At 49.6% G+C, this 28000-nt stretch overlaps 2 protein-coding genes across 10 annotated transcripts in view; both read left to right on the top strand.

The window, feature by feature from the left end:
* The window catches only part of enox1 (ecto-NOX disulfide-thiol exchanger 1), a 66024-nt gene extending 51304 nt beyond the window's left edge, over positions 1-14720 (top strand). For 8 of the 9 annotated variants that reach the window (XM_086219502.1, XM_086219501.1, XM_086219500.1 and 5 more), the window contains 10 exons: positions 2-235; positions 1706-1918; positions 3696-3802; positions 5408-5525; positions 6768-6979; positions 7909-8016; positions 8322-8378; positions 11796-11898; positions 13263-13348; positions 13904-14717. In XM_086219502.1, coding sequence (XP_086075628.1) covers positions 2-235; positions 1706-1918; positions 3696-3802; positions 5408-5525; positions 6768-6979; positions 7909-8016; positions 8322-8378; positions 11796-11898; positions 13263-13348; positions 13904-14035 — 1370 coding nt within the window. In that variant the 3' untranslated portion in view covers positions 14036-14717. Of the gene's footprint in view, position 1; positions 236-1705; positions 1919-3695; positions 3803-5407; positions 5526-6767; positions 6980-7908; positions 8017-8321; positions 8379-11795; positions 11899-13262; positions 13349-13903 lie in introns of all 9 variants that reach the window. The other variant, XM_086219503.1, reaches the window with a different exon arrangement.
* The window catches only part of LOC147251651 (uncharacterized), a 151193-nt gene extending 124986 nt beyond the window's left edge, over positions 1-26207 (top strand). The window contains exons 4-6 of the mRNA XM_086221101.1: positions 17551-17725; positions 23671-23774; positions 25945-26207. Of these exons, the coding sequence (XP_086077227.1) occupies positions 17551-17725; positions 23671-23774; positions 25945-26207 (542 nt within the window). The remainder of the gene's footprint in view (positions 1-17550; positions 17726-23670; positions 23775-25944) is intronic.
* Positions 26208-28000: the final 1793 nt, after the last annotated feature.

Raw genomic sequence — 28000 nt, 5'->3', positions numbered from 1 at the left:
GGCTACCGGATGCGTATCGGATCAAGCACCGATAAAAAGGACTCGGGGCGGATCCACGTTGACTTCGCTCAAGCCAGAGACGACCTGTACGAGTGGGAGTGTAAACAACGACTTCTGGCCCGAGAGGAGAGACATCGCCGCAAAGTCCAGGAGGACCGCCTACGGCCACCGTCTCCTCCTCCCATGGTACACTTCTCTGAACACGAGGCAGCCATGTTAGCCGAGAGGCTGAGAGGTGAGTGGACAGAGGGGCGTGGCTGTCTTTGATTGACAGCATTGATTGTCCCTGCAGTCAGACTTCAGGAGGTTCAGGAATCGACTCGCTCATCAAGAGTTTAGCTGATTAACGAGCACTTTACCTCACTAAAACGCTCCGTGTGGACTCCTGTGGCCTGCTCATGTTCGCTGTCCTGAGGTTTGACGGGTCCCTGGAAATAAAACTGCCTCATAAGGTTCTTATGCAGTGGCAACATAGGCCACTCCTCCAGTACGTAGGACGCACCACAGGTGCCAAGCCTGCTTGGCTCGTACAGGTGGAGCTCAGATATAAGCATGAAAGCTAACGTTGTGCTCGCAATTTATTCTCCCGGTGTACGGTCGACAAACAAGATCACGATTTGTGTAAGAACACACTGATCAGTCAGTTCAGAGAGACGGTGAGGGCGTTCCAGTCGCCATCCTGGGGTGATGTTGGAGGATGAGGCTTGTTGGGAAGACATTTAGATGTATTTTCACCGTTGGAAATCACTCGGCTCATCATTCGTGGTTTTCAAAGTAGTTAGAATCTGCTCCAAACAGGTTAAAATGGTTGTTGTGGTCACAGAGGTGGAACACATTCATGTAGCCGGTGTTCTCAGTGCTGTTATCGGGTGTGTGGGTCGACTCTTTCAGCTCCTCCCCCAACTCGACTACCTGGTGGAGTCTCAGCCTGTGTCGCTTACGTCTAATCTGCGCCGCCTCTCCTCCATCCACTAATACCAACATAAACAAGCATGTAACCTTTTAGAACTCATTCTTCTCGGCTAACGTCAGGGGAAATAAATTTCCATTCTTCCCTCCGTCGCCTGTTCAGCTGCGCCTCATTGTGTTCGCTGTAATGTGACTGTAATCTGCCGCTGTGTGTGAATGAGGCTTTATCAGTGCGGCGGAAAGTGTCTTCTTACAGGTTGTGTTGCTCAGTATTGAGCTCATTAAAGGCTCTCTAATTCACTCCTTTCTGCCGGCGTCTGTGGCTCCATGGCACTGTTCAATTATTATTTAAATGGGGGAGAACACACTCAACGGAGGCCCGCCGAGACTCGGCGCTCACACTGACGGCAGCTCGTGGTTTCGGTTGAAAAGCTGAAAAATCAAAATGGCCTTTTGTATTCATCAGCTGTGACGTGATTCAGCGACGCCCCGAGAGGTTCATCGCTAGGGAAGGAGCGCTTGCTGCTGCGCTGTTGGTTTAGCCTGAATGAACGTCAAAGGTCCCATGAAATGGATTTGAAGATTGTTCTTTCCTCTCGGCGTTTGGCGTGATGTTGCATGAAGCAGTTACGAGGACGACGTGCCATCCGGAGGACATGATGTGAGAGTTTAAAGGAACCAAACCTGGTTGTAGGCTGCTTGTTCTCCTGCGCGTGCATCATCAAACACCAATGTGTTTTATTGATTAATTGGAATTCAGTGTAGCGGATGCTCATGCCTCGCTACTTTCCAACAGATGATCATAAATTCAGCGAGGCCACGGCCGTGCTCTTCACCTGGATCGACCGCGGCGAAGTAAACCGCCGCACCGCTAACCACTTTTACTCCATGATCCAGTCAGCCAACAGCCACGTTCGGCGGCTGATGAGCGAGAAGGCCCAGCACGAGGAGGAGATGGAGCGCGCCAAGGAGGCCTTCAAGAGCGCCCTGCTCGCCATCTTGACTCAGTGTAAGTCAATCTTCCTGTTTCAGACACATCAGTGACAGACGGCGGCCATGATGGAGGCCACGGCAGGTACTCAGGTAACCACTTACAGCGCAGAAGTCGCTTCCTCCATGTTTCCTCACGCGCCACCATTTTGAAGCGGAAGCAGCAGGTTAGCCAGCAACATGACAAGTTCAACAAGAGAAAAACATGCGGGTGAAGAATCCCTTCTTTGAAGAATTTACCACTGCAGAAAGATTTGAATTTTGATCATTAAAACCAGTTTCTGGTGTTTGAAATGTTTCAGTTTCAGAGACAACATGTCAACGTTCTTTCGTTTTAGAAACATTTGAAAGAAAAGCGTTCTAAGACTCTTGTCACACGATGTCAGTCTTTATCAAAACACAAATTATCAGCGGACCCCGGACCACTGGTTTCTGCCCTAAGTCCAGCCTGATGTGGCCCCAGCGGGGCAGCAATTGGCGGACATGATGGGAACTCTGTAGGCCAGTTCCCTCACGTTCTCTGTGTTCCAACTGGAACGGAACCCGACGCGTCCGGCAGCTCTTCCCTCTTTCTGTCATGTTCCAGTTGACCTGAGACGAGCGACCAGGCCAACTTCTTTGATCTCACTTAAATTATCATGTGACGGTGATACACTGTCAGCGCCTCTCAGATGGCGAGCCTGACCTTATTCTTGGATAGACAGGCCATGTTCTGATAGAACCTGAGCCCACTCATGAACGTAAACATGTAGTGTGACAACTCGTCTGCGCTATGGGGAAACGCTGCCTTGGTGGTGCGGGAGGACGTGAAGCAGCAGGTGATGACGTAAGTACACAGCGCTGATCAGGAGAGAGACCTGGTCACCACACGGCCGCTCGCCGCCTGCTGTCATGTGATGTTTTTGCCTCAGTCTGTTCGCTGAGTGGAGCCAAGCACTCTCTTGGTTGGAGTCGCCATCTGCCGCAGAACGTGACATCATGACCTCAGAACTGACATTATTTGACTCTTTCTTTTGCTTGTTGTCGGCCCTAAAAATCCTTGCCAGGTTTCCAGCATCTCCTCTGGAATGGCCAGGAGGCTCCAAGCAGCGACGCACCAATCAGAGCTCAGGATGTACTTCAGTGGACCAATCAGGTTGCTGGACAAGTAGTGATGGTCCTTGAGTACCAGCTAGCACTGAAGTACAGATTTGCTACATTGGAGCTGAGGAATGTAAAAGATACACAAAAACTGCAGTTTTTAAAAAAGGCAAAAACCTTCAGTGAGCGTAAATTTAGATTTGAGAAATTTAGACATTTGATCCATCAGCTTCAAAGTGCATCAATCTTGGTTGGTGGAAACGCAGCGAAATAACCCGTCAAAGAGCTCCGTGACCTCTGACCTCAGGGGCGGAGTCCATACGGCGGTTCTGCAAGGCTCAGGTTAACCTGAGTTCCAGAATTCTGACTTTATCTTCGAGTGTCTAAAAATTGAGTCCACAGACGTTTCAGGCCTTTTAGGAGGCGGTGAAGCTGTTGTTTTACACCAAACGTTTCCAAACTGCTCCAACAAAGAGGTTCATGAGTTTCATCGAAGCTGGAAAAAACAAATATTTGCAAATGGTGGCGTGCAGACCTCTAATGCAGCTGTGGGGGGCGGTCCAGCTGTGGTCCCGGTCTCTGCTCTGTCTGCTGTTTGAGCCTCGGTCAGTGCTACAACGCTACATAAATGGCTTGTTTTGTCTTGACCCCCCACCCTTCCACCCCCTCCTCCTCCACCTCCCCCCTCCTCCTCCTCCTCCCTGTTCACCCCAAAGTCGAGCAGATCTCCGCCGTTTTCACCGCCGCCACCAGGCAAAAGGCATGGGACCATTTCTCAAAAGCACAGCGCAAGAACATAGACATTTGGCGCAAGCAATGTGAGGTTGGTACCTTTCTTCTGTTTCTCCTCCCACTTTTCTTCTCTGCTGTCGTTTGAGAGTCCTGGGAGAAAACTGACAGACGGCCCTGAGGGAGTTGACTGCTCAACGCTCGTGTTGTTCTGTCTGAGACTGCACTTTCTTCTCCCCTCCAGTCCTGATGAAACGATCTGAGAGCTCCTCTAACGTGTGGGGTGCTGCTATGGCAACAGAGGCTTCCAGGGTTCAGTCTGATCAATTATTCATCCTCGTAAACAAAGATCCAGAAAACAAGTATTAACATGAGGGTGTTGTGTTTGGGGGCGTCCTCAGCGGGGAGCTGGGGAAGCGGAGCCTGGTGCTGGTCCATCAGTCCGTCCGAGGCGAGGAAGTCACGGTCGATGATTGCTCTCATTTTCATTCTCAAACTTTACTTGTGAAAGAGGTAAGAAGAGGCAGCAATTTTAAAAGTTACATCTGACAATGTCTGAAAGAGCCGCTGAGCTTCCTGTCGACAAGGGAGGGAGACGTGGACACCAGCAGGAACCAGGAAGCAGGAAGTGATACCGCGGGTGTCGGCACACCGTCTCACCCACGCAGAGGAGGGAGGAGGGGAAAAGCACAGGAGGATGGACTGATTGTTAGACTGAGGGTTCCTGGTCCCATCACCAGGTCCTTAGCAGGACACTGAGCCCGTGTGTGTGTGTGTGTGTGTGTGTGTGTGTGTGTGTGTGTGTGTGTGTGTGTGTGTGTGTTGTAAAGCCCCTTGAGTTGTAGTGAGACTATCAAAGCACCGTATAAATGGCTCATTTGAGATGTAGCTCCCCCTCCTGGAAGCAGGTGTGTATTGCGTGTTGGGGTGCACCCACTCGCCCGCTCAGCTCTAGATTCTAGGTCGGTGAACACGTATGAGCAGTTGGTCTCACATTCAGGCCCGGTGTGCTTTCTTGGCCAGCACGTTTGGAAGAGGTGGGCTTCAGCATCGTGCAGCTGAACACGGACAGCAGCGGCGTGTTTCGGCCCGTCAGACAGCGAGTTAAGAAAGTCGGACACATGAAGCATGGAAATGTACCCAGATAAGGGAGGAGTGACGAGGGCACAAGAAACTAAGATCACGCCTGCGGGTGAACGCCACAGTGAGACCGACAGAACAGGAAGACCCGACCCGTTTGGGCCCGACTGAAGCAAACACGTGCAGCAGTAACAGCCACCACATACGGTGTCGCTCAGACTGACCTGCTCACATGCGTCCTACCTGTCCAGGTGTAGCCGGACCAGCACTCCGGGCACCCCTCCTCCAGACGCTCCACGGTGCTGAATAGAAGTCCCCTGATGTCATCACCTGTTGAAGTCGCTGCCTGTTTAGAGCCGATGATGTCATATATACATTGAAGCACGTGATGTGATTTGGTGGCGTTGAATGTTTTTCCCCCCAAGCGGATGTCATTCTACTCAAGTAGTTGGTAACGGCGGTCATCACTGTGGCTCCACCCACTAAACCACAGCAGTCATCTTGAATGAGCCCACATCAGAAATGGAGAGCTGTGATTGGCTGTAGCAGAGGCTGTGCTACTGTCAGAACAGTCAGATAACCTGAGGTGGCTCCGCGCCTGCTTGTTATGATGTTTCAGGAGCTGAGGAACGCCCACAGCGAGGAGATCATGGGCATCCGGCGAGAAGAGGAGATGGAGATGTCAGATGACGACTCTGATGAAAACCCCTGCAAGAAGATACGAACTGAGGAGAACGGTACGACCTCCGTCCACCTGGCGGCGCCACCATCTCACGGCTCCTGGTCAACGCTGATGCATCACGGCTTTGCTAAGATGATAGAGGCTGAAGACGGTCTCCTCCTCTCCTCCTCTCCTCCTCCCTTCACCTCCTCTCTCCTCTCCTCCTCCTCTCCTCTCCTCCTCCTCTCCTCTCCTCCTCTCTCCTCCTTTCTTCGCCTCCTCTCTCCTCCTCTCTTCGCCTCCTCTCCTCCTCTCTCCTCCTCTCCTGTCTTCCTCCCTTCACCTCCTCTCCTCCTCTCTCCTCCTCTCCTCTCCTCCTCTCTCCTCCTCTCCTGTCTTCCTCCCTTCACCTCCTCTCCTCCTCTCTCCTCCTCTCCTGTCCTCCTCCCTTCACCTCCTCTCCTCCTCTCTCCTCCTCTTCTGTCCTCCTCCCTTCACCTCCTCTCCTCCTCTCTTCACCTCCTCTCCTCCTCTCCTGTCCTCCTCCCTTCACCTCCTCTCCTCCTCTCTTCACCTCCTCTCCTCCTCTCCTGTCCTCCTCTCTTCACCTCCTGTCCTCCTCCCTTCACCTCCTCTCCTCCTCTCTTCACCTCCTCTCCTCTCCTCCTCTCTTCACCTCCTCTCCTTTCCTCCTCTCTTCACCTCCTCTCCTCCTCTCTTCACCTCCTCTCCTCCTCTCCTGTCCTCCTCTCTTCACCTCCTCTCCTCCTCTCCTGTCCTCCTCCCATCACCTCCTCTCCTCCTCTCCTGTCCTCCTCTCCTGTCCTCCTCTCTTCACCTCCTCTCTTCACCTCCTCTCCTCCTCTCCTGTCCTCCTCTCTTCACCTCCTCTCCTCCTCTCCTGTCTTCCTCTCTTCACCTCCTCTCCTGTCCTCCTCTCTTCACCTCCTCTCCTCCTCTCCTGTCCTCCTCTCTTCACCTCCTCTCCTCCTCTCTTCACCTCCTCTCCTCATCTCCTGTCCTCCTCTCTTCACCTCCTCTCCTCCTCTCCTGTCCTCCTCTCTTCACCTCCTCTCCTCCTCTCTTCACCTCCTCTCCTCCTCTCCTGTCCTCCTCCCTTCACCTCCTCTCCTCCTCTCTTCACCTCCTCTCCTCCTCTCCTGTCCTCCTCTCTTCACCTCCTCTCCTCCTCTCTTCACCTCCTCTCCTCCTCTCCTGTCCTCCTCTCTTCACCTCCTCTCCTCCTCTCTTCACCTCCTCTCCTCCTCTCCTGTCCTCCTCTCTTCACCTCCTCTCCTCCTCTCTTCATCTGCTCCAGGACTTTGTGATCAGACGCAGGCGTCTCTTCGGGAGGAGAACGACTCATTGCGGTGGCAGCTGGACGCCTACAGGAATGAGGTGGATCTTCTGAGGAAGGAGGCAACCAAAGCCGGTCGTCAGGACGACGGTCACACACACCAACCGCCCCACGTGTACGCACCTGAGGCCCAGATCCAGCTGCTGCAACAGAGCATGCTCAACATGCAGCAGGTGGGCTCCTCCCAGGGGTGTGATCATCCGCTGCCTCCCTGCACGCAAGCACACACCGCATCACAACCAACGCCGCTGTGATCACAGAGGCGTTTGCACACTCGGGAGGGGGAAACCAACTTTCCCTGGGGGTCACGGGAGGGCCCGTGTGAAGATTCCGTCCCTGCCCTGGTTTAAGCAGGTATAATGGAATCCTTCAGCTCTTGAAGTAGCTTTACTACGTTGTCCTGCGTGTCGCGCAGACTGGGCCGGCTCCTCCCCTCGCACCAGTTTAGTTTGATTTATCTGCACATGTGGAATGAAGGACAGCCCTTGACATCACGCTAACGCTCCGGCGAGCCGCTCCGACCTCAGAACACTTCAGTGGAGCTGCTGCAGAGTTCTGAGGGTTTCAACCCTGAGATTCTCCCCGAGCAGGAAGAAGAACGCGAGTTGCGCCGCTGACTCAGCACTGTCCCACAATCACTTGTGCTTTGGCAGAGCCTGACACCAAGAGATGGCTTGATTTGATACGACTTCCTGTCCTCCTCAATCTGAAGTGACAGAGCTGATAAAACCAAGCACATTAGAGACAACCACACACACACACACACACACACACACACACACACACACACGTGCCGCCTCTCGTTTGTTCTGGGGAGCTTCAGACTTCTATTTATGTTCTGATCAAATTACAGACGACCGTAAAAACTTGTCCCACGACTACAGGAAACTACAAACATGGCGGTCTGGCTGTGATACGCCCATGACCGAGTCAGTTTGAGAATGTAGAACGTAAAATAAAGGTAATTCTTCACGATGAAGGTGACATCCGAGGTCACAGGCAGGCCGACCACACACTAACTAACACTTTTGTACTTCAGGAAGGCTGCCAGATGTCAAAGATGGGGGGTTTGGTCTGACGCATCAATGTCTGTTCTCTGCAGCAACTCCTGAGCCTGCAGGAGCAACTGGCCTCTAAGGAGGCGGAGCTCGAGCAGGCTAGAGAGGAGCATCGCTACCTGGAGGGGGAGGTTCTCTCCTTGCGAGACAAGGTAACCATCAGCATCTTCTGGAGCCAGAGTCAAGTACTGCATGTGTGACCTATCAGCTCTTTGAACAATTTCTAGAGCGCCGTCAGGAGTGTAGCCAGCAGGCCACAGCTCCTCCTCTCACAGCTTCACTCACACTCACGCCACAAGAGTGAGATTTCCAATCCTGGGGTGGGAAACTTCAGTCACGCCGAAGTTTCCCAGTGTAAACATTCCCCCTCTGTAAACCCTTTCCTACAACGCAACAACAAGAATGCTGCGCTTCAGTTCTCCAGCTCACCAAACGTTGCTTGTCTGTGTCGATTCAGCTGCTGAAGGGTGGCGGCGAAGCTACGGACGGAACCAACGGAGACCTCCCTGGAAAGGTAAACCCGACCCGGCAAGAGCAGGTGTCTAAAAATGGGGCCAGGGGACCTCCAGGGGTACTTGAGGGTGTACGATTCCAAACCATCCTGATGTCAGCCACCAGCAGATATCTGGTCCCCCACAATCCTCTAGTCCTCCTCAATCCTCGGGTCCCCCACAATCCTCTAGTCCTCCTCAATCCTCTGGTCCCCCACAATCCTCTAGTCCCCCACAATCCTCTAGTCCCCCACAATCCTCTTGACCCCCACAATCCTCTAGTCCCCCACAATCCTCGGGTCCCCCACAATCCTCTAGTCCTCCTCAATCCTCTGGTCCCCCACAATCCTCTAGTCCCCCACAATCCTCTAGTCCCCCACAATCCTCTTGACCCCCACAATCCTCTAGTCCCCCACAATCCTCTGGTCCCCCACAATCCTCTCGTCCCCCTCATTCCTCTGGTCCCCAACAATCCTCTAGTCCCCTTCATTCCTCTAGTCCCCCACATTCCTCTGGCCCCCCTCATTCCTCTATTCCGCTGAGCAACCAAACCTTTTACCCCCCCCCCCCCCCTCCTGTGCTGGCGTTAGCCTGATGATGCTGATGTTAGCCTGATGATGCTGATGTTAGCCTGATGATGCTGATGTTAGCCTGATGATGCTGACGTTAGCCTGATGATGCTGGCATTAGCCTGATGATGCTGATGTTAGCCTGATGATGCTGGCGTTAGCCTGATGATGCTGACGTTAGCCTGATGATGCTGGCGTTAGCCTGATGATGCTGATGTTAGCCTGATGATGCTGATGTTAGCCTGATGATGCTGGCGTTAGCCTGATGATGCTGACGTTAGCCTGATGATGCTGACGTTAGCCTGATGATGCTGACGTTAGCCTGATGATGCTGACGTTAGCCTGATGATGCTGGCGTTAGCCTGATGATGCTGACGTTAGCCTGATGATGCTGACGTTAGCCTGATGATGCTGATGTTAGACTGATGATGCTGGCGTTAGCCTGATGATGCTGATGTTAATCTGATGATGCTGATGTTAGCCTGATGATGCTGGCGTTAGCCTGATGATGCTGACGTTAGCCTGATGATGCTGACGTTAGCCTGGTGATGCTGATGTTAGCCTGGTGATGCTGGCGTTAGCCTGATGATGCTGATGTTAATCTGATGATGCTGACGTTAGCCTGGTGATGCTGACGTTAGCCTGATGATGCTGATGTTAGCCTGATGATGCTGATGTTAGCCTGATGATGCTGGCGTTAGCCTGATGATGCTGATGTTAATCTGATGATGCTGATATTAGCCTGATGATGCTGACGTTAGCCTGATGATGCTGACGTTAACCTGGTGATGCTGATGTTAGCCTGGTGATGCTGATGTTAGCCTGATGATGCTGATCCTGGTGATGCTGATGTTAGCCTGGTGATGCTGATGTTAGCCTGATGATGCTGATATTAGCCTGGTGATGCTGATGTTAGCCTGGTGATGCTGATGTTAGCCTGATGATGCTGATGTTAGCCTGATGATGCTGGCGTTAGCCTGATGATGCTGACGTTAGCCTGGTGATGCTGATGTTAGCCTGGTGATGCTGATGTTAGCCTGGTGATGCTGATGTTAGCCTGATGATGCTGGCGTTAGCCTGATGATGCTGACGTTAGCCTGATGATGCTGACGTTAGCCTGATGATGATGATGTTAGCCTGATGATGCTGGCGTTAGCCTGATGATGCTGGCGTTAGCCTGATGATGCTGGCGTTAGCCTGATGATGCTGACGTTAGCCTGATGATGCTGACGTTAGCCTGATGATGCTGATGTTAGCCTGATGATGCTGATGTTAGCCTGATGATGCTGGCGTTAGCCTGATGATGCTGGCGTTAGCCTGATGATGCTGGCGTTAGCCTGATGATGCTGGCGTTAGCCTGGTGATGCTGAAGTTAGCCTGATGATGCTGACTTTAGCCTGATGATGCTGGCGTTAGCCTGATGATGCTGGCGTTAGCCTGATGATGCTGACGTTAGCCTGGTGATGCTGGCGTTAGCCTGATGATGCTGACGTTAGCCTGATGATGCTGGCGTTAGCCTGATGATGCTGATGTTAATCTGATGATGCTGGCGTTAGCCTGATGATGCTGATGTTAATCTGATGATGCTGGCGTTAGCCTGATGATGCTGACGTTAGCCTGGTGATGCTGATGTTAATCTGATGATGCTGATGTTAGCCTGGTGATGCTGATGTTAATCTGATGATGCTGATGTTAGCCTGGTGATGCTGACGTTAGCCTGATGATGCTGATGTTAGCCTGATGATGCTGATGTTAGCCTGATGATGCTGGCGTTAGCCTGATGATGCTGGCGTTAGCCTGATGATGCTGGCGTTAGCCTGATGATGCTGGCGTTAGCCTGGTGATGCTGATGTTAGCCTGATGATGCTGACTTTAGCCTGATGATGCTGGCGTTAGCCTGATGATGCTGGCGTTAGCCTGATGATGCTGACGTTAGCCTGATGATGCTGGCGTTAGCCTGATGATGCTGACGTTAGCCTGATGATGCTGGCGTTAGCCTGATGATGCTGATGTTAATCTGATGATGCTGATGTTAGCCTGGTGATGCTGACGTTAGCCTGATGATGCTGATGTTAGCCTGATGATGCTGATGTTAGCCTGATGATGCTGGCGTTAGCCTGATGATGCTGGCGTTAGCCTGATGATGCTGGCGTTAGCCTGATGATGCTGGCGTTAGCCTGGTGATGCTGATGTTAGCCTGATGATGCTGACTTTAGCCTGATGATGCTGGCGTTAGCCTGATGATGCTGGCGTTAGCCTGATGATGCTGACGTTAGCCTGATGATGCTGGCGTTAGCCTGATGATGCTGACGTTAGCCTGATGATGCTGGCGTTAGCCTGATGATGCTGATGTTAATCTGATGATGCTGGCGTTAGCCTGATGATGCTGATGTTAATCTGATGATGCTGATGTTAGCCTGGTGATGCTGACGTTAGCCTGATGATGCTGATGTTAGCCTGATGATGCTGATGTTAGCCTGATGATGCTGGCGTTAGCCTGATGATGCTGGCGTTAGCCTGATGATGCTGGCGTTAGCCTGATGATGCTGGCGTTAGCCTGATGATGCTGGCGTTGGCCTGATGATGCTGGTGTGCTGCCGATGTCCTTGTGCTGACCAGTTCTCTGTGGTCACAATGATGAAGGTGTTAAGCTCCACCTTTGCAATGAAGCAGGATTCTTGTTCAGATGAAACAAGTTCACGTTGAGCTCACCTGAATTGAGGTGCACTGTTTCGGTCACAGTGAGCAAGGCAGCAGCTCTGGACCAACTCATTGAGCGCTAGCGTGCACAAACACACATGTATGTACACGTCATGGTAGATGAGCTTTAAGAGTTTAGTGGATGTGTCTTTTGTTCGTGTGTATCAACAGGGGATCAACGGCTGCCTTCCATCCATGTACCACAGTCGGGAGAGGAGGAGCGAGGTCATTGCCAGAGGAGGGGTCGCCTCTGAAAAGGAGGCACTGCTTCTGGGTAAATATGAAGCACGACTTGCTGGCATCAGGTCATTTTTCAGAGGGCAGGTCCTAGACCAGCTGGACCCGAGTCAGAACGAGGTGGCTGCCTTTGGTAGGGTGTCCAAACAAGGTTCCAGACTAATGGAACTGTCACTGAACAGATCAGATGAGTTCATATCTCTCTTTCTCACTCTCACACACACACACACACATGCAGAGGGGAACCTGATGAGCCATGTCAGCTCATGCCGGTGAAGCAGACCGGACCTCCCCCACAGAGGTGGCACCACCAGCCTCACTCACCAACCTTGCGTGCCTCCTCTCCTCCCCTCCTCCCGGGTCCCTCCTTCCTTCCTCCCTGGCCTCCTCTCTTCCTCCCAGCCCCCCAGCAGCGTCTGGGCTGTGCGAGGCCACACAGCAGCTGGACAGAATTCATTTCAGCAGCGTTTGTTCCTCTAGTCTGTGTAATTCCTCATGTTCTACATGCAGGAGTATTGAGAGGAGCACAGAGCGATGTGTGTTTGGAGGGAAGCTACAGAGGAGCAGCAGCAGCACATTTATCTCTCTTAGTGGCGCCCAGAAAATCCTCCTGTGAAGGAGAGGGAGGGGGGAGGGAGGGGGGAGGGAGGGGGAGTCCGACTGCAGCCTCCAAACCTGCTGCTGTGTTCATTTAATCAGAAGATGAAAACACACACACACACACACACACACACACACACACACACACACACACACACACACACACACACACTGGCTCTTTTCCAAGTGAGCAGGTCTGGTGGAAGGAATTGAATCCAGCTTATCTGTAATTGCCGGCGTTTTGCCACATAAATCAAGGAAATGAATATCAGCTGTGCGGGATCCTTTGGGGATCCACTCGATCACCTCAGGAGTAATCGACTCCAGAGCTGCGACCAGCGTCTATCAAGGCGTTGCTGCTCTCTGTTGGCTGATCCTGAATAATCATGTGACCACAAACTGAGGAAGTAGGCATCGCATGTTTAGCCGAGGAGTCTGATCGTGGGGGTGTTTCTCATCCTGCTGACGGAGACGTTTGGAGCCGGTGAAGACCGACGCGTCCGTGGCGTCGATCCCAAACATGTCAGCTCCTCATCAAGCGGCGCCACGCAAACACACAAGACCATCAGCTGTCATTCCACCACAGATATCAGGGTCTGAAATTGACCGGAACAGGAAATGAATTTGGTGTGTTCACGTAAACACAATCACATGGTTGTGCTGAGACATGCGAGTTCCTCCTGTCACATGATCTCTACAGGCGTGTGAGGTCGGAACCCCGAGGTTTCCATAGGAACTGTTATTTATACACATAACCTTCTATTTGACATTGTTGTCTGATGGCCTTTCCCCGCCTCCTAGGCATTATATCGACCTTCCTCCACGTCCACCCTTTCGGGGCCAACCTGGAGTATCTGTGGTCCTACATCCAGAGGCTGGACTCCAAGGTGACACTTTCTGCTCTTCAGCAAACACGCTGACCACACGCTACACGCCACCCATCCTCCGCCGAGTATTTCTGCACCAGAATCTCCCTTTTGTCTTCCTGTGAAAATATTTCAGATGTTTGATGACTCTTTTGGTGTCCAATAAAAAACACTATCTGATCTTTCAGCCCCTCCCCCATCAGCAACCACAGCCCTAAGAGCCTTTGCTCCAAAGACGTATATGAATGTGAGAGAAGCAGCATGGCACGCTGGAGAAGTTGGGGGCGGGGGGGGGGGGCACTCAGCCTGGCCTGATTTATCTGATCAATAGGTGCTGATCAGAACCAAGCCCCTCCCTTGCTAATGACTTTCCTGGAAACATGGAAGTGTGTTGGGACAGAATGAACACGGGTTTGGTTTAAAATGTAGTTTATATTCATGTTTGTAGTTTTAAGACCTTCCAACAGTAAAAGTCTTTAGGCTAAACTTAAACGCTTTACTGCTATGAGCTAAATGCTAACATGTTAGCATGTGGTTATTGCGTGAGTGTCAGCTGACTTTCTCTTCCTGTGTCAGGTGTCGGCGGGGCAGCTGGAGCGCCTCATGATCCGTCTGCCTGCCATGTTCAGGCAGGAGCTGAGTGGCGTCGGCGCCACTCTGGAGAAACGCTGGAAGTTCTGTGGCTTCGACAGCATCGGCTCAGGATGACGTAGGGAGGGCGCACGCACACGCTGGGAGGAGACGCTGACAGACGCTCACGCAACAACTCAGACTTATCAGTGTGTGCGTGCGCATTCCTCCATCCCCAATCACGCCAGGTACGTGGCAGTGCATCGGATGTTGATGTTCACTCACGCCACAAACAACGGAGGGACCACAAGGGCCTGCGAGGAGAGGATCACGTGACCGGCGGGGAGTTATTGCTTCCGCTAGTAATCCTGGACTATGGACCGCTGAGTGAGCTGCTTCCTGGACACACGCCTGATGTTGTCATTGATGACATCATCAGTTCCTGATGTTTTTCCCATCAGAAACACACGTTCAGTAAATGGAAAGAAAACCCTGCAAATTGACTTTGATACAGAATTTGGAAACAAATGTTTTTATGTTGTTTCTCTGTCAGCATTTTGCTTTTAAAAATGTTTGCAAGTTGTCAAAAATGAAGAGAAGGAATAATAAAGTACAAGGATCCTGATGATCGTGGTCGCCATCAGCTTAGCAGGGTTTCTCTGCGTCATTCCGTCGATGCTCCCGATAAAAACAATTTCAAAGAAATAATGAAAAGAAAGGCAGCCAGTGGAGCAGTGGTCCTCCCTGTGGCCCCCCATCAAGAAGGTTGTGGGTGGAGCAGTGGTCCTCCCTGTGGCCCCCCATCAAGAAGGTTGTGGGTGGAGCAGTGGTCCTCCCTGTGGCCCCCCATCAAGAAGGTTGTGGGTGGAGCAGTGGTCCTCATGGTGGCCCCCCAGCAAGAAGGTTGTGGGTGGAGCCCCGGCTGCAGCACGGGGTCTTTCTGGGTGAGTCTCCATGTTCTCCCTGTTCCTGCTGGGTTCTCTCTGGTACTCCAGCTTCCTCCACAGTCCAAAGACATCAAGAGGGACCAGGTTAATCCAGACTCTAAATTGACCGTAGGCGTGGCTGGGAGAGCCAATGGTTGTCTGTCTCTATGTGTTGGCCCTGCCATGGACTGGTGACCTGTCCAGGGGGAAGGCTGCTGGGATAGGCTCCACCCCCACCACCCTGCGACCCTTGATAGGAATAAGGATGGGTGGACAATGAAAGTAACACCAAGGTAGTAGGACTCTAAGCAGCCATGCCTGTCCGTCATTTGTTCAGCTGTCGTCATAGAAACGCCACCCTCAGTCTGAGGCTCATTTTGCCCTTGTTGAGGGAAATGACTGCAAACAATAATGGACATCGCTGGCAGTGAAATGGTTTAGTAACCATGAATATTTATGACCCGTGTGATGGAGTTCATACAGACGGATTGTCACTGAACTCTCGGAAATCTGAACTGCATTATTGGGCAGCGGTGTTCAACATGAGCGCCTTTTATGCAGCAAACTCAAGGCGGGAATATTACACCTCGCCGTTTGTGTAAAAATAGGCGGGGATGAACGAGGGAACAGATCGTCTTGTCTGGTTCTGTGTAACGAGACAGCACTCAGCTAGCATTAGCTTGCTGGAACGTGTCTGTCTCTGTTTCGTTGTGACTGTTTGCCGTGGAGTTGAGTCCTCTGTCCTAAACGTCACGGTTCCCTGTTAACCAAAGTGTCTGTCAGTTTTATGACGCTATCGGGGAACATCAGACATCAAATATGATTAAATTTGCTCTGGTTGAGGGCTGGGCTGTAGTCACCTCGGTGGGGGGAAGGGAGGGGCCATATTTGGGACATGTGGACGTCAGCACAGGATTGTTGGCTGAGTTTGGCGAGCTGGTGTGACAGCACGCAGCAACTGCCAAGGATGGTCGATTGCTTTCTACAAATCTTCAGCCTGGAAATTGAAGGCGGACGGCAATGTTGGGTCTTCTTTGTCCTGCAATGACGCGGGAGCAGCTAGGTGAGCAGCAGCGTTAGCGGTATTGTTTGAGTCCTCGATGTGCAGCCTCTCAACCAACACGTGGGACTGAATATTTCCACATCCGCTCTTTAAAAACGCCACATTCACACGAACAGCTGATGCGGATGTGTTTGTGATCAGCAGGCCTGGTCCAGTCTGCAGTGCAGATCTGCAGTGTGCGGGGTCTGCGGGGGGGGGGGGGGGGGGGGGTCCGCGCTCCACGTGCCCTCTCGTACAATATTCACTTTTAATTATTTTATCTGACTCTCATCTGAGGCGACACCCTCCCATTAGGAGACGCCGTCGTGGTAATCAGCTCTGCTTGGCTGTTGGAATGTGAATCTCACAAATTCATTCCAAACTTTATTTCTTCAATTGAACCTCGTGACATTAATTAAAGGCGTGTCAGCTCCAAACCTTGTGTTTCTTGAACGCATTCATCAGCAGTAATGAAGAGAATCTGTCATATTAGTTTGCATGATTAAATTACAGGCGAGCGCCAGCTGCAGCGTGGCGCCGCCGCCACTGCTGTTTGTCCACTAATGACAGCAGCGGGCTGAAGGGTTTCCTGACTCATTAGCAGGAACGTGAGGTATTTGGGGCAGCGTGACGGTTTCTCCCCCTCCTGAGCTGAGACCATCGTCATCGTCACACAGCAGCCTGACGAAGGCTCGCTGCACTATTTATGTCTGCAGCTTGATGGTGTCGGCAGCAGGCGTCTCGCTCTCTCTGGGCTCCTCACTGAGCGTGTCACAATTTGTAGACAACAGCTCGCGGCAGCTTCATCTTCCGCACCACCAGTGTGTGTTTGGCTGTTCAGGGATCATCAGCACACCAACCTGGACAGGAAGTAAGAGAAATGGTAGAGAACACCGCCACATGAGTGGAGAAAACATTTATAGATGTTCACCACATTGATCTCATGCAGATATGTGAACTCACCACGACCTGATGCCAGCGGCGACACAACCTGTGCACAAACTGAATCTTACACTTGAGAGCCCACAGTTGAGTTTTAGCGATGGGAAGCAAAGCTTGACGGGTGATGGAACTCATCCCTCCTGAGATATATTCTAACCTTTGTAACTGTCAATCATCCAGGCTCACAAAGTCTGCAGTGATTCAGACCACAAGTGTGTTTCACTCTCCAAGTCTTCACGACTAGCAGTGTTCAGCTGAGACACTCCCCTCCTGCATCACTGTGTGACTCCAGAATACAGAAAGATCCAGCCACGTATATTTAGCTTGACATGAGTGAGTTGGTTCAACTGAACAGCAAACAGGAAGTTCTGGTCTCCAGTCCGGGTGTTGGTGGATCCCTGATCCTCCTGCTGGATCAAGGAGACCTGGACTCTACCAGACCCCCTGGAGAGGTGGTGACCAGATGTTTCTGGACAGTTTAGCTGCTGTTAGCAACAGTCTCTGTTAGCTTCAAGCTAAACATACGTGGCTGGTTCTTCCCATACCAACAGGCGCTTTCACACTGGCCACCGAGCCGCTAATTCACCGTCTTTTTCACGGCTCAGTCCGAGGTTTCAAACTGAGTGCGGCAAATTGGGGGTCATTTTTGGTTCGACAATTTTCCTCCTCCGAGGGTTCACTTATTGCTGCCTCCTCTGCCATGGGAGTCCAAGCCATTCATGTGCCGGCTCGGTGACAACGAGGACACAAGCTCGTAAACATAACAATCGCCAGTTCTCCCGCGTCACATCAGAATGTCAACACCGACGCTGCTGGCAGCCGGAGCGGCGAACTGCTGTTTCGAAACTTCCAGACTGTCACAGGACTGAGAATTCTCCTTTATCTTGTACGTGACTACGTGCTGACGTCACGTCACAAGTGCCGGCTTTTTTGGAAAGGAGGAAAGAGGAATATATACGCCACTACCGGGCTGCAAATTTGGCACATTCTGTGTCTGAAAAGTGGCTCCCAACCTGTGGCCTGTGGCCCCCTGGTGGGACACAGTTATTGCAAGTGGGCTGCCAAATAATTTCCAAAATGGTATGTTTTTTTGAGGGGGGTGGAAATGTAATTTTATAAAAAAATTATTAAAACAAAGAAAAATGTTTTGGATTTTAAAACTCAATTATGTTTAAAAGGATATAAAAATGTTTGAATATAATTTTAACTTATTTTTCCTTCAAATGTTAGACATGTGACAAGCAAAAGACAGATAGGACATTTTGCGAGTGGCCGGACTACCGTGCAGCGGGACAGCGTTGCACTTGACTTGTTTAGGTTTGATGATGACGACTGAAACTGGCGTGTAAGGATGGAGCTGGCGAGCAACGGGGAGAATCAAAAGGAAAGAGAGACGAGACACTGATGTGGAACTGACAGCCGTCGGAGGAGGGCCGCCAAATGTCTTGAGACTTAAAAGTGGGCCCTGAGCTGGAAAAGGTTGGGAACTTCTGCTCCCTTCAGTCCGAAATCATTTGGAACCCTTTGACGGAGGGAAGTGTTGAGTTCGAAGAACAGCTGCTCACAGACGTTGGGCCAGGAAGATTTAAGTTCAGTTGAATTAGCTGGGAGAGCTTGAGGATCTGACAGCGCCTCAGCACGCGTCGAGGATCAGAGGTCGCGTATGAGATCACGCTCATCTGCATTTTGTCATGGTCCAAAGACAAGAGACAAACTGAGAGCTGAGCAACAGTTGCTTAGCAACACATGTCTGGTCATTGTTTGACTCCACTGCTGACACTCAGGGACCAAACGACTCCTAACTGGAGCTTCGTCCAGCACGAACCCCCAGACCGTCAGTTCTTGTTATTGTACCTGGAAACAGAGACGGGATTCCTCCTGCTGCGATAAAAGACTGTTGAATTTGATATCTTTAACACTTTTCAAACAAGGTAAAACAGGGCGGACGACATTCGGCGTCATTTCCTGAACATGGAACTGAAACACAAGCGTGTCAGTGAGGTCAGAGTCACTCCTGCTGGCAGCGAAGCCATGAACTTGCTTTCATCCAAATGAGGAACTGAAATGTTCTGGAAAGTGTCATCATTATTTTGGTTTAGTTTTAACCATGAACTCTGTAGACTGTGAGACGTTTAAAGCCAAAAAAGGAATAAGAACAGCAGGATGATTCACACCAAATCTTTCTAACCTCTGTTCTAAATGTTTTGAGCTTCACCTTTTCGAGGGAGCAGGGATTTCTCCAGATTTTATCTCATAAATATTTGATAAATGGCTCCCTAAACATATCACAAACACTTTAAAATCGTGGTTTTATATACAGATTTATCTGACGTGATCAAACACGAAGCAAACACAGAACACAAAACACTGGACCCTCACAGCCAGAGCTCCTTCAGCATCCTGCGCTCGTCCTCCTGACCTGGTGGACGGCGACACCTTGTGGCCATAAGCAAAAATTGCACCCACCTGGATGTGTTGCTGTCGTCATCGTTGGCTTTGGATGGCATTCAATGGAAACTGTAGACTGCGACGACGACTGTCCTGACACGGGCTATTGAGCTGTCACAGTTTAATCCTGAGGGAAAAATGAAACAAATGCTTGGCACATTCTTTATTCCAGCAGAAGGACAGAGAGTTGTGATGGGATGTTGTCACCTAGAAGATTTAGACAAGAAAAGAACACTGCTGCTCTGAAATGTTCTCAAAAAATAAAGTCATCGAACCTCCCCTCACATTAACGGAGTCTGTATGATGATGAAGAGGAAGATAAATAGTGAACCACTCTAAAAGAAACACCAAGGTAAAATATATGATAATAAATATATGACGAGTTTAGACACGGCGGCCCGGTGGAGCAGTGGTCCTCATGGTGGCCCCCCAGCAAGAAGGTTGTGGGTGGAGCCCCGGCTGCAGCACGGGGTCTTTCTGGGTGAGTCTCCATGTTCTCCCTGTTCCTGCTGGGTTCTCTCTGGTACTCCAGCTTCCTCCACAGTCCAAAGACATCAAGAGGGACCAGGTTAATCCAGACTCTAAATTGACCGTAGGCGTGGCTGGGAGAGCCAATGGTTGTCTGTCTCTATGTGTTGGCCCTGCCATGGACTGGTGACCTGTCCAGGGGGAAGGCTGCTGGGATAGGCTCCACCCCCACCACCCTGAACAGGAGGAGAGGGGGAACATGGAGGGATGATGGCGGGATGGATGGATGATGGATGGATGGATGGATGGATGGATTGGTGGATGGATGGATGGATGCATGCATGGATGGATGGATTGGTGGATGGATGGATTGGTGGATGGATGGATGGATGGATGCATGCATGGATGGATGGATGGCTGATGGACAGATGATGGATGGGTGGATGGATGATGGGTGGAGGGATGATGGGTGGATGGATGATGGATGGGTGGATGGATGGATGGATGGGTGGGTGGATGGATGGATGGATGGGTGGATTGATGGGTGGATGGATGGATGGATGGGTGGATTGATGGGTGGATGGGTGGATTGATGGGTGGAGGGATGGATGGATGCATGCATGGATGGATGGATGGCTGATGGACAGATGATGGATGGGTGGATGGATGATGGGTGGAGGGATGATGGGTGGATGGATGATGGATGGGTGGATGGATGGATGGATGGGTGGGTGGATGGATGGATGGATGGGTGGATTGATGGGTGGATGGGTGGATTGATGGGTGGATGGATGGATGGATGGGTGGATTGATGGGTGGATGGATGGATGGATGCATGCATGGATGGATGGATGGCTGATGGACAGATGATGGATGGGTGGATGGATGATGGGTGGAGGGATGATGGGTGGATGGATGATGGATGGGTGGATGGATGGATGGATGGGTGGGTGGATGGATGGATGGATGGGTGGATTGATGGGTGGATGGGTGGATTGATGGGTGGATGGATGGATGGATGGGTGGATTGATGGGTGGATGGGTGGATTGATGGGTGGAGGGATGATGGGTGGATGGATGATGGATGGGTGGATGGATGGATGGATGGGTGGGTGGATGGATGGATGGATGGGTGGATTGATGGGTGGATGGGTGGATTGATGGGTGGAGGGATGATGGGTGGATGGATGATGGATGGGTGGATTGATGGGTGGATGGGTGGATTGATGGGTGGAGGGATGATGGGTGGATGGATGATGGATGGGTGGATGGATGGATGGATGGGTGGGTGGATGGATGGATGGATGGGTGGATGGGTGGATTGATGGGTGGATGAGTGGATTGATGGATGGATGGCTGATGGACAGATGATGGATGGGTGGATGGATGATGGGTGGAGGGATGATGGGTGGATGGATGATGGATGGGTGGATGGATGGATGGATGGGTGGGTGGATGGATGGATGGATGGGTGGATTGATGGGTGGATTGATGGGTGGAGGGATGATGGGTGGATGGATGATGGATGGGTGGATGGATGGATGGATGGGTGGGTGGATGGATGGATGGATGGGTGGATGGGTGGATTGATGGGTGGATGGGTGGATTGATGGGTGGATGGGTGGATTGATGGGTGGTGTACAAGTCGTGACATTCGCTGCGTTTACGCTCCCCCTACACAAACATAAATACCTCAACAACACCGGAAGCGCTTGAATGTAGAAAAACCTCTCAATTGTCCCTTTAAAGTTTTGCACTCTCATGAGGGGGTTCTCCAGATGTGTCGATACAGAAAAATATCACAAATATGCAAAGGAAATATTTTTTCCGCATTCACACGTCACCGGACGTGATGTAGGCAGCTACGTTAAATCCCTTATTAATTCCTTGTCCGTATCCGCTCACATAGATACAGACTTCGGCTCCGTCATCACTTGCTGCATTCGTCTGGTGATGAGAACAGTGGCAACAGCAGGAGTGGCAACCGAAATACCTGCTCCAAAATACAAAATGTTGAGTACCTCCATCCTGGAGTCTCGCGTGACGAGATTTTACGAGAATTATGGCTGTGAGCGAAACACCATTCAGTGGAAACCTCTGCTTTCATTTGGCGAAAACCTTTAACGGAAACGCAGCAACTTTTTTATTTCCCTCCCCCCTCCGTGTTCCCCCAGCGGCGCCAGGGCGGGTGTGCGCATGCGCGTGTACGTCAACCCTTTGAACTTCACTCAGGTCAGAGTTGAACTCTGCCGAATTCGAACATGGTATCGTCGACTCATGTCGTTAGATTTATGATCCAACTCCATCACAGTGAGACCCGTCGGAGTCTGAGGTCGCCATGTCAAGTTATTTCGGAGTCCATCTTGGAGGAGTCGGCTGTTTTAGCATGTTGGCTCGGCTGTTAGCAAGCCAACTTTCCCGCCGCTGCCAGGTATAGGGGAGGCCCCTGTGCTCCAGCACGGGGTCATGGACGTGGTTCCCCTGGCATTCGTGGTTCCTTCACACCAGGTCAGCTTTTAGAAACCTGTTAAAATGATACGGGTGGTGTTTGCCGGGTCCGCTGTCAGCGGGGGGGGGGGGGGGGGGGGTTCTGCAGGCCGTTTGTCTCTGTCGCTCTGGAGGTTCAAGTGGTACTTTGACTTCATGTGAGTTGAAAATTGCAGGGTTTCCATTGAGCAGCTCTATGTCACGGGAACAAACCTTGACTGAATTCTGAAAGGATACAAATAAAGAGAACTTGTCTTGTACTGGCGTTCCCTGATGAACCGCTCACTGACTGGGGTGTGATCCGAAAGCCTGAAGACATTTCAGCTCAACTTCTGTCTTCGTCTCTGAACAAGACAAAAATATCAGTCGCCACGTCTGAAGTCTTTTGAACAAAACACCTTTTCAGCAACAAAGGGTATAATAGTTCTGCAATTCTGGAGTTTTGACAAAGTTAGATCGTGTTTGTAGGCATTCAAGCCAGACTGGAGTTGTTATGTGAGATCATGACCTTTTGAGCCCGACAGTCATGGAGAGAGTTGGTGGAGCTACCGGGTGTTGCATCATTTGTTGTTGCTGGTCACTGATGCGAGGTATTTACCTGGTAGAAGATCCCATTAGGCCACCCACTGGGAGCACTGGGTCATTAGTCACTGCTTCCAGGCCGACTGGAGTCACTCCAGCCCCCTGAGGCCGGCCGTGTTTGTCCCTCATTACAGAACCCTGCCGCCAGCTCCGGCCTTCTGGGTTCACACGCCATCCTCATGCTTTAGTCTGAACAGCTTCTTCCATCTGACAAACAAATGAAGTTGAACTTTGTATGAACTTCCATTAACTTCAGGAGTGCAACCTTTGTCTGGATAAGAACCCCATTGAATACATGTCAATTTCTTGCAGGTACCAGTCGCCAGCTCACCAAAGATGTGGCTGCTGTTGTCTGTCAAGTCGTCGTCTGGAGACGTTCAGGTTAGTTTCGTTGTAAATCAGATGCATCGCAATCAGAGCTCCAGTTCTGACATGGCCGTAGGGTGAGACCCAGCCAGAGGAGCTCTTAACATTTGGGGAATCTTATCCATGTCATGAGTTTTAACTGGTTTTTCTATCATCAGGCCTCCAACTGGTTCTGTCTCCAGCCAGTTTAAACATTCTGTAGTTCATCCTCTGTTTGGGGTGAACAAAGCTCAGCTCCACTGTCTCTTGTGAATACAGGCCTGGAGACAGAGGAAACGCGTGAGGGATGTCATTGCCAAGGATCTCGTGCTTTTTTTAGAAACTAGTCAGCTAGTTTCTTTACTTCTTCTGCAATAGATATTGCTCTTCTAAAAGTTGCTCATGACATTGTAATAACTGCGCATTCTCATGAAAGGACCTCAGCTCGGCTTTGAATGATGACTTGTGGTCGTCTGTTAAGAGGCCAAGCCGGTTGGGAAGCGTCTCTGATAACTTTCCTTTCTGTTTAATAGGGGTTTTGGGTGGTTCGTTGCTGTGTCACCCAGCCAGACTCCCTCCATGTCACTGTGCCAGTATCAGTTACTCAGTGACTGGCTACCCTTCAAAACAGGCACATGTGAGTCGACGTGATGAACATCAACAATATTGGTGATTAAAAAAAAAGGCGGTGGCACTCAAAGCTCCCTCAGAGGTGTCCCCAGCATCTAAGTGTGCAGAGGGGCCCAACACGCTCGTGCTCTGCACTCCTAACCCCAACCCCAGAGCCCTTGTCAAGGTGATGATTGGATCATCAACCTACAGAGCGTATGTTTGGTACGTCTTTACTTGAAAGTCATTCTCGAAGTGTTTCTTTATTGGCCTTTTATTAACCCTTAGGAACCCATTCACGCAAAGTGTGTGACTTTATTAGACACATTCTTTGTGCTCAGGAAGGGTTCATCAGAGCTCGATCACACTCATATCACATGAAACTACACAGCTGCGCCTTTACAATGGTACCTATCAATTATTTTTGCGTTCAAGTATTTGTTAGAAAATAATTTTTGAATTTGGCTGAATTTGATCATGAATACGGTTTGCAAAAAGCTGTGCGTTGATGTGCACTCATTTTACTGTCATCTTAATAACTCACAAACCCGTCATCAGACAGATGCAGCAAGTATATCATATGAAACGGCAGAAACAGAGCTATGCGATGATATAAGACACATACACGTGGATCAAATGTATCTTTACAACCAGAAAAATAACAAGTTGCCGTATTTGTTTACTCCTGTATTTCACTCGTACTTGTCAATCGCGTGATAGAGAAGAACGAGATATCTAACCAGCTCCTGGGTTGTCATGTTTTCCTCTGACAAACCACATCCATCATCTGGTGTCCAGCAGAACAATGACATTGCATCCTTTTCTAAATGATAGCAAAGTTTTGCTTCTCAAATCCTTCTCCAAACTTTCTCCAAGTCAACAAAGAGCACAAGCACAAGCATTTTGCGAATGGTGGTTTCTGTACAAGTGCATGTGCAGGTTGGTTCAGGTCAGGTCACTACAGGTCAGTGTAAATAGTTGTGTAATATTACTCTTTGTTATTTATGCATATTTCTTTTGAAATTAATCATTTTTCATCACAAGCAGAATATGTTTATTTCAGTAAAATTCTCGCCATACGCACACCACAGGTTTTTGCGAAGTGTGAAGTCATAGAACGTCCCACCATCATGGTGCTTATTTTGTCAGATTCCAGGGAAGCTCCCCCAACTTGATACGCAAAGATATGTGTGCTGGAAACCTTCTATGATGAGAATCATGTAGAAAATCCAAAAACTTGTAGGAAGAAAGAAAAATTGTTTATCATTTTTGATAAAATATATGTAAGTAGTACCAAGTGAACTGATGGCATCTGAATAGCTTTCACTGTCCTGAAAAAACAAGAGAGCATGTCGAGATTGACCTTAACATGATCAAGGTACTAGCTCAAAAGCAAAGGGTATAAAATGACCCCCAAATAAGCTTGGGTCCCTCAGGGTTAAAACAAACTTCCTGCACCATTGCTAATGTAATGCTGAGGTGCTACAGCTATGAGCATGTAACTAATTTCAGTTTGCTAGCTCATATGAGAACATTTATGTAAAATCACAGCAGAATGAGCCGGGACCACTCAAGGGGTACACACCGCAAGATAATCTGGCCAGTTTTGGGCCTGACACCTTGTGTCATCCACCTGCACCTGCCATCTTCTGGTATGCTACTTGATAGCAGGAGAAAGCTCCTGCTTACACGAGTCCGTCAAAGTGTGACTTTGGTGATAATTCACATTAAGTGGTTACAACTACTGCAGGGAATTTTACCAGCGCCTACGATGAAACTGGTAACCAGTACATCTCAAGTCATGACATGCTGTTGGAGTATGCCCATCATTTAGGAGGCCCAAGTTAGACCCAGAACACAGAGGTGGGATCTAAATGTTCCACCATGTCGAGCTGAAGTCCATTCACGGACAGGCACTGCCTGGTTAAAAAAGTCTGCTGCCTGCACCATCTGATAATCAGCTGCTTTTGGTCATCGTTTTCTTGAAATTTTAAGATAATTCAGAATTTGTAGTGGCAGGAGAAGGTGGTGCTCAAAAATGTTTTCACGTGACAAACATTACACTGAAGACGCTGCAGGGTTGACAAAGTTGTTAACATAGCAGCAGCTGGTGGTGGACTTAATGGGATGCATGGGGGAGGTCCTCAAAGTATTTGACTTGAGCAGGACAGTGTCTGAATACTGGAGGTGAAGTTTAGGTGTTTTTTGCCGTAATTCCATCCTCAGGCTTCACTGTGTGAGCTTAAGAGTTCTTTCTGTGTACGGTCTGGTCGTTTTGGTGAATGTTGCTCTTCTGCCTGTGTGCTTCATTCTCTTCACATACACAAAGATATTCATAATCACGTATCACAGTTGTGGAGCAGTCAGGAAGAAGGCAGCAGAGACCTGTTTACCCCACCTGCTGGTTCTACTCAGCTTCTCCTCTTCCTGTGTGTTTGATGGGATTGTAGCTCAACCCTAACCTGATAACCTGACACCCAACGCTGATAAGGGAAACAAGTGATGCTGTATAATCCTCTCTTCAATCCAGTCATATATGGACTGAAAAGAACAGAAGTCTGCACACTAATTACAAATTAATGAATCCAACAGGTTCTTTCATTTGTTTGCTCTCTCTCTGTATTTTTATCTATTTTGTTATGTTGACTAAAACCATTGAAGAGAGTTGGTAGGTATTGCTGTCTGCTACTGCTGTTGAGTCCTGCTAGCTTGGTGACAGTACGTGGCATTCCTGATAGACTGTAACAACAGTTACCTTGTTATTGGGTCAGTGGAAGGACTTAACACACATGGTGAATATTGCTATTTCAACATGAGAGGTAGCTCGACATGGTGTCAGTGTTGGGGAGGGGCAGGCCTTTCCCAGCTGGCGTAATAGTGTGAATTACTCAAATCCTCCATCGCTTCTTCCTGGAGGGAAAGCTGTTTTAGAATCCGTCTCAAAACACATGGCGGCAGCGGACAGCGATGTACTGGATGATAATTGCAAAACCAGTTCCATTTGATGTAGAATGTGCTCACATCTGATGGAATCTGTTAACAAAAAGTTACAGCATACATTGCATATTTGGAATGTAACTTCATTCTATATGGCTTTAATAATCCCTCTCAGATGAAGGGTTTAAAAACCGGTCCCATTCACAAGTTCCCTCCTCAGCTCCAACCCCACCATCGTCCCTACTCCTGTTAAGCGCGGTTGCTTTGGCTGCTGGGTCCAGCCTCGGCTGCGTTGGCTGTTTTTCTTTGGACTGGTCACATTTTGGCTGTAATTAACTTAAATGTATTGCAGTTTTCTTTATGTTGAATTCTGGGGTACCTGTGTGGTGACCCATACCGGACAGATATTCACTGAAGTCTGTGGTCCCTTTTAGATGGCAGCCTCGAGCGTGTTTCCACGGTAACGGCTGTTAGCAGCTGAACTGATCTGTAGTGTGACAGTTGTCTTGTTCTGTGGTACTAAAACTTTCTTTCTGAAGTGGGAGTAAACTCACTCAAACTCACCTCTCGGTCTCCTTCGTCCTGCACTCCTGCACATTAGAGAGTATGACTGCTGTATGGCAGGTAGGCAGTATTTTATGAAATATCATTTCTTACTCGGGCTGGGCGAGGGGGACAAAAGTCACATCCTGATAAATCTAGGCTGATCTCGATGTTTTTTCCCCGCGAAGTGAGAGCAAATGTTATATGATAAATATGTTAAGACAAAGTTAGAGCCAAATATGACATGTCAAAAGTAGTTTTATTTAAACCAGCTATTTCAGTGACCAGTTGCGAAATCATATTAATAAATAATAAACAAGTTTCTTCAACTGGTACATGAATAAATGCTCAGCTGTTCAAATAATGAATGCAAACACAAATAATGTATAACAGGACTACCTTTTTTTAAAATCATAGCTATGCAAAGTGAACATTTAATTAAAAAAACTTAAGTAAAAATAACCTTTAAATAACAGGTCAGTCTTTTTCTGAAATAAACATATATCAAATATGATATTTATATGAGAAAAGTACAATATCAATTTTTTTGTTGTTTTGTTTTGTTAGTTTGACAACTATTAATGCCTACCCTTTCCAACAAATCCATCACATCTTATTGAGAAGTCATGGTTCTTTATGTTCCTCTGGGGGTTCTGGGTTCCTCACATAAATTTAGGTGTGTAACACTCATGAATGCCATTTTTTTCCAGGTCATTTCCTGTCACTGTGATACAGAAGACGATTCTTTACAGGGGTAACTTGCAGAGCGAGCTG

The sequence above is a fragment of the Aulostomus chinensis genome, chromosome 12 (genome assembly GCF_037954235.1).
Source record: "Aulostomus chinensis isolate RoL2024-O1b breed Wild chromosome 12, RoL_Achi_v1.0, whole genome shotgun sequence".
NCBI lineage: Eukaryota > Metazoa > Chordata > Actinopteri > Syngnathiformes > Aulostomidae > Aulostomus > Aulostomus chinensis.
This window is presented reverse-complemented; position numbering and strand designations above follow the sequence as displayed.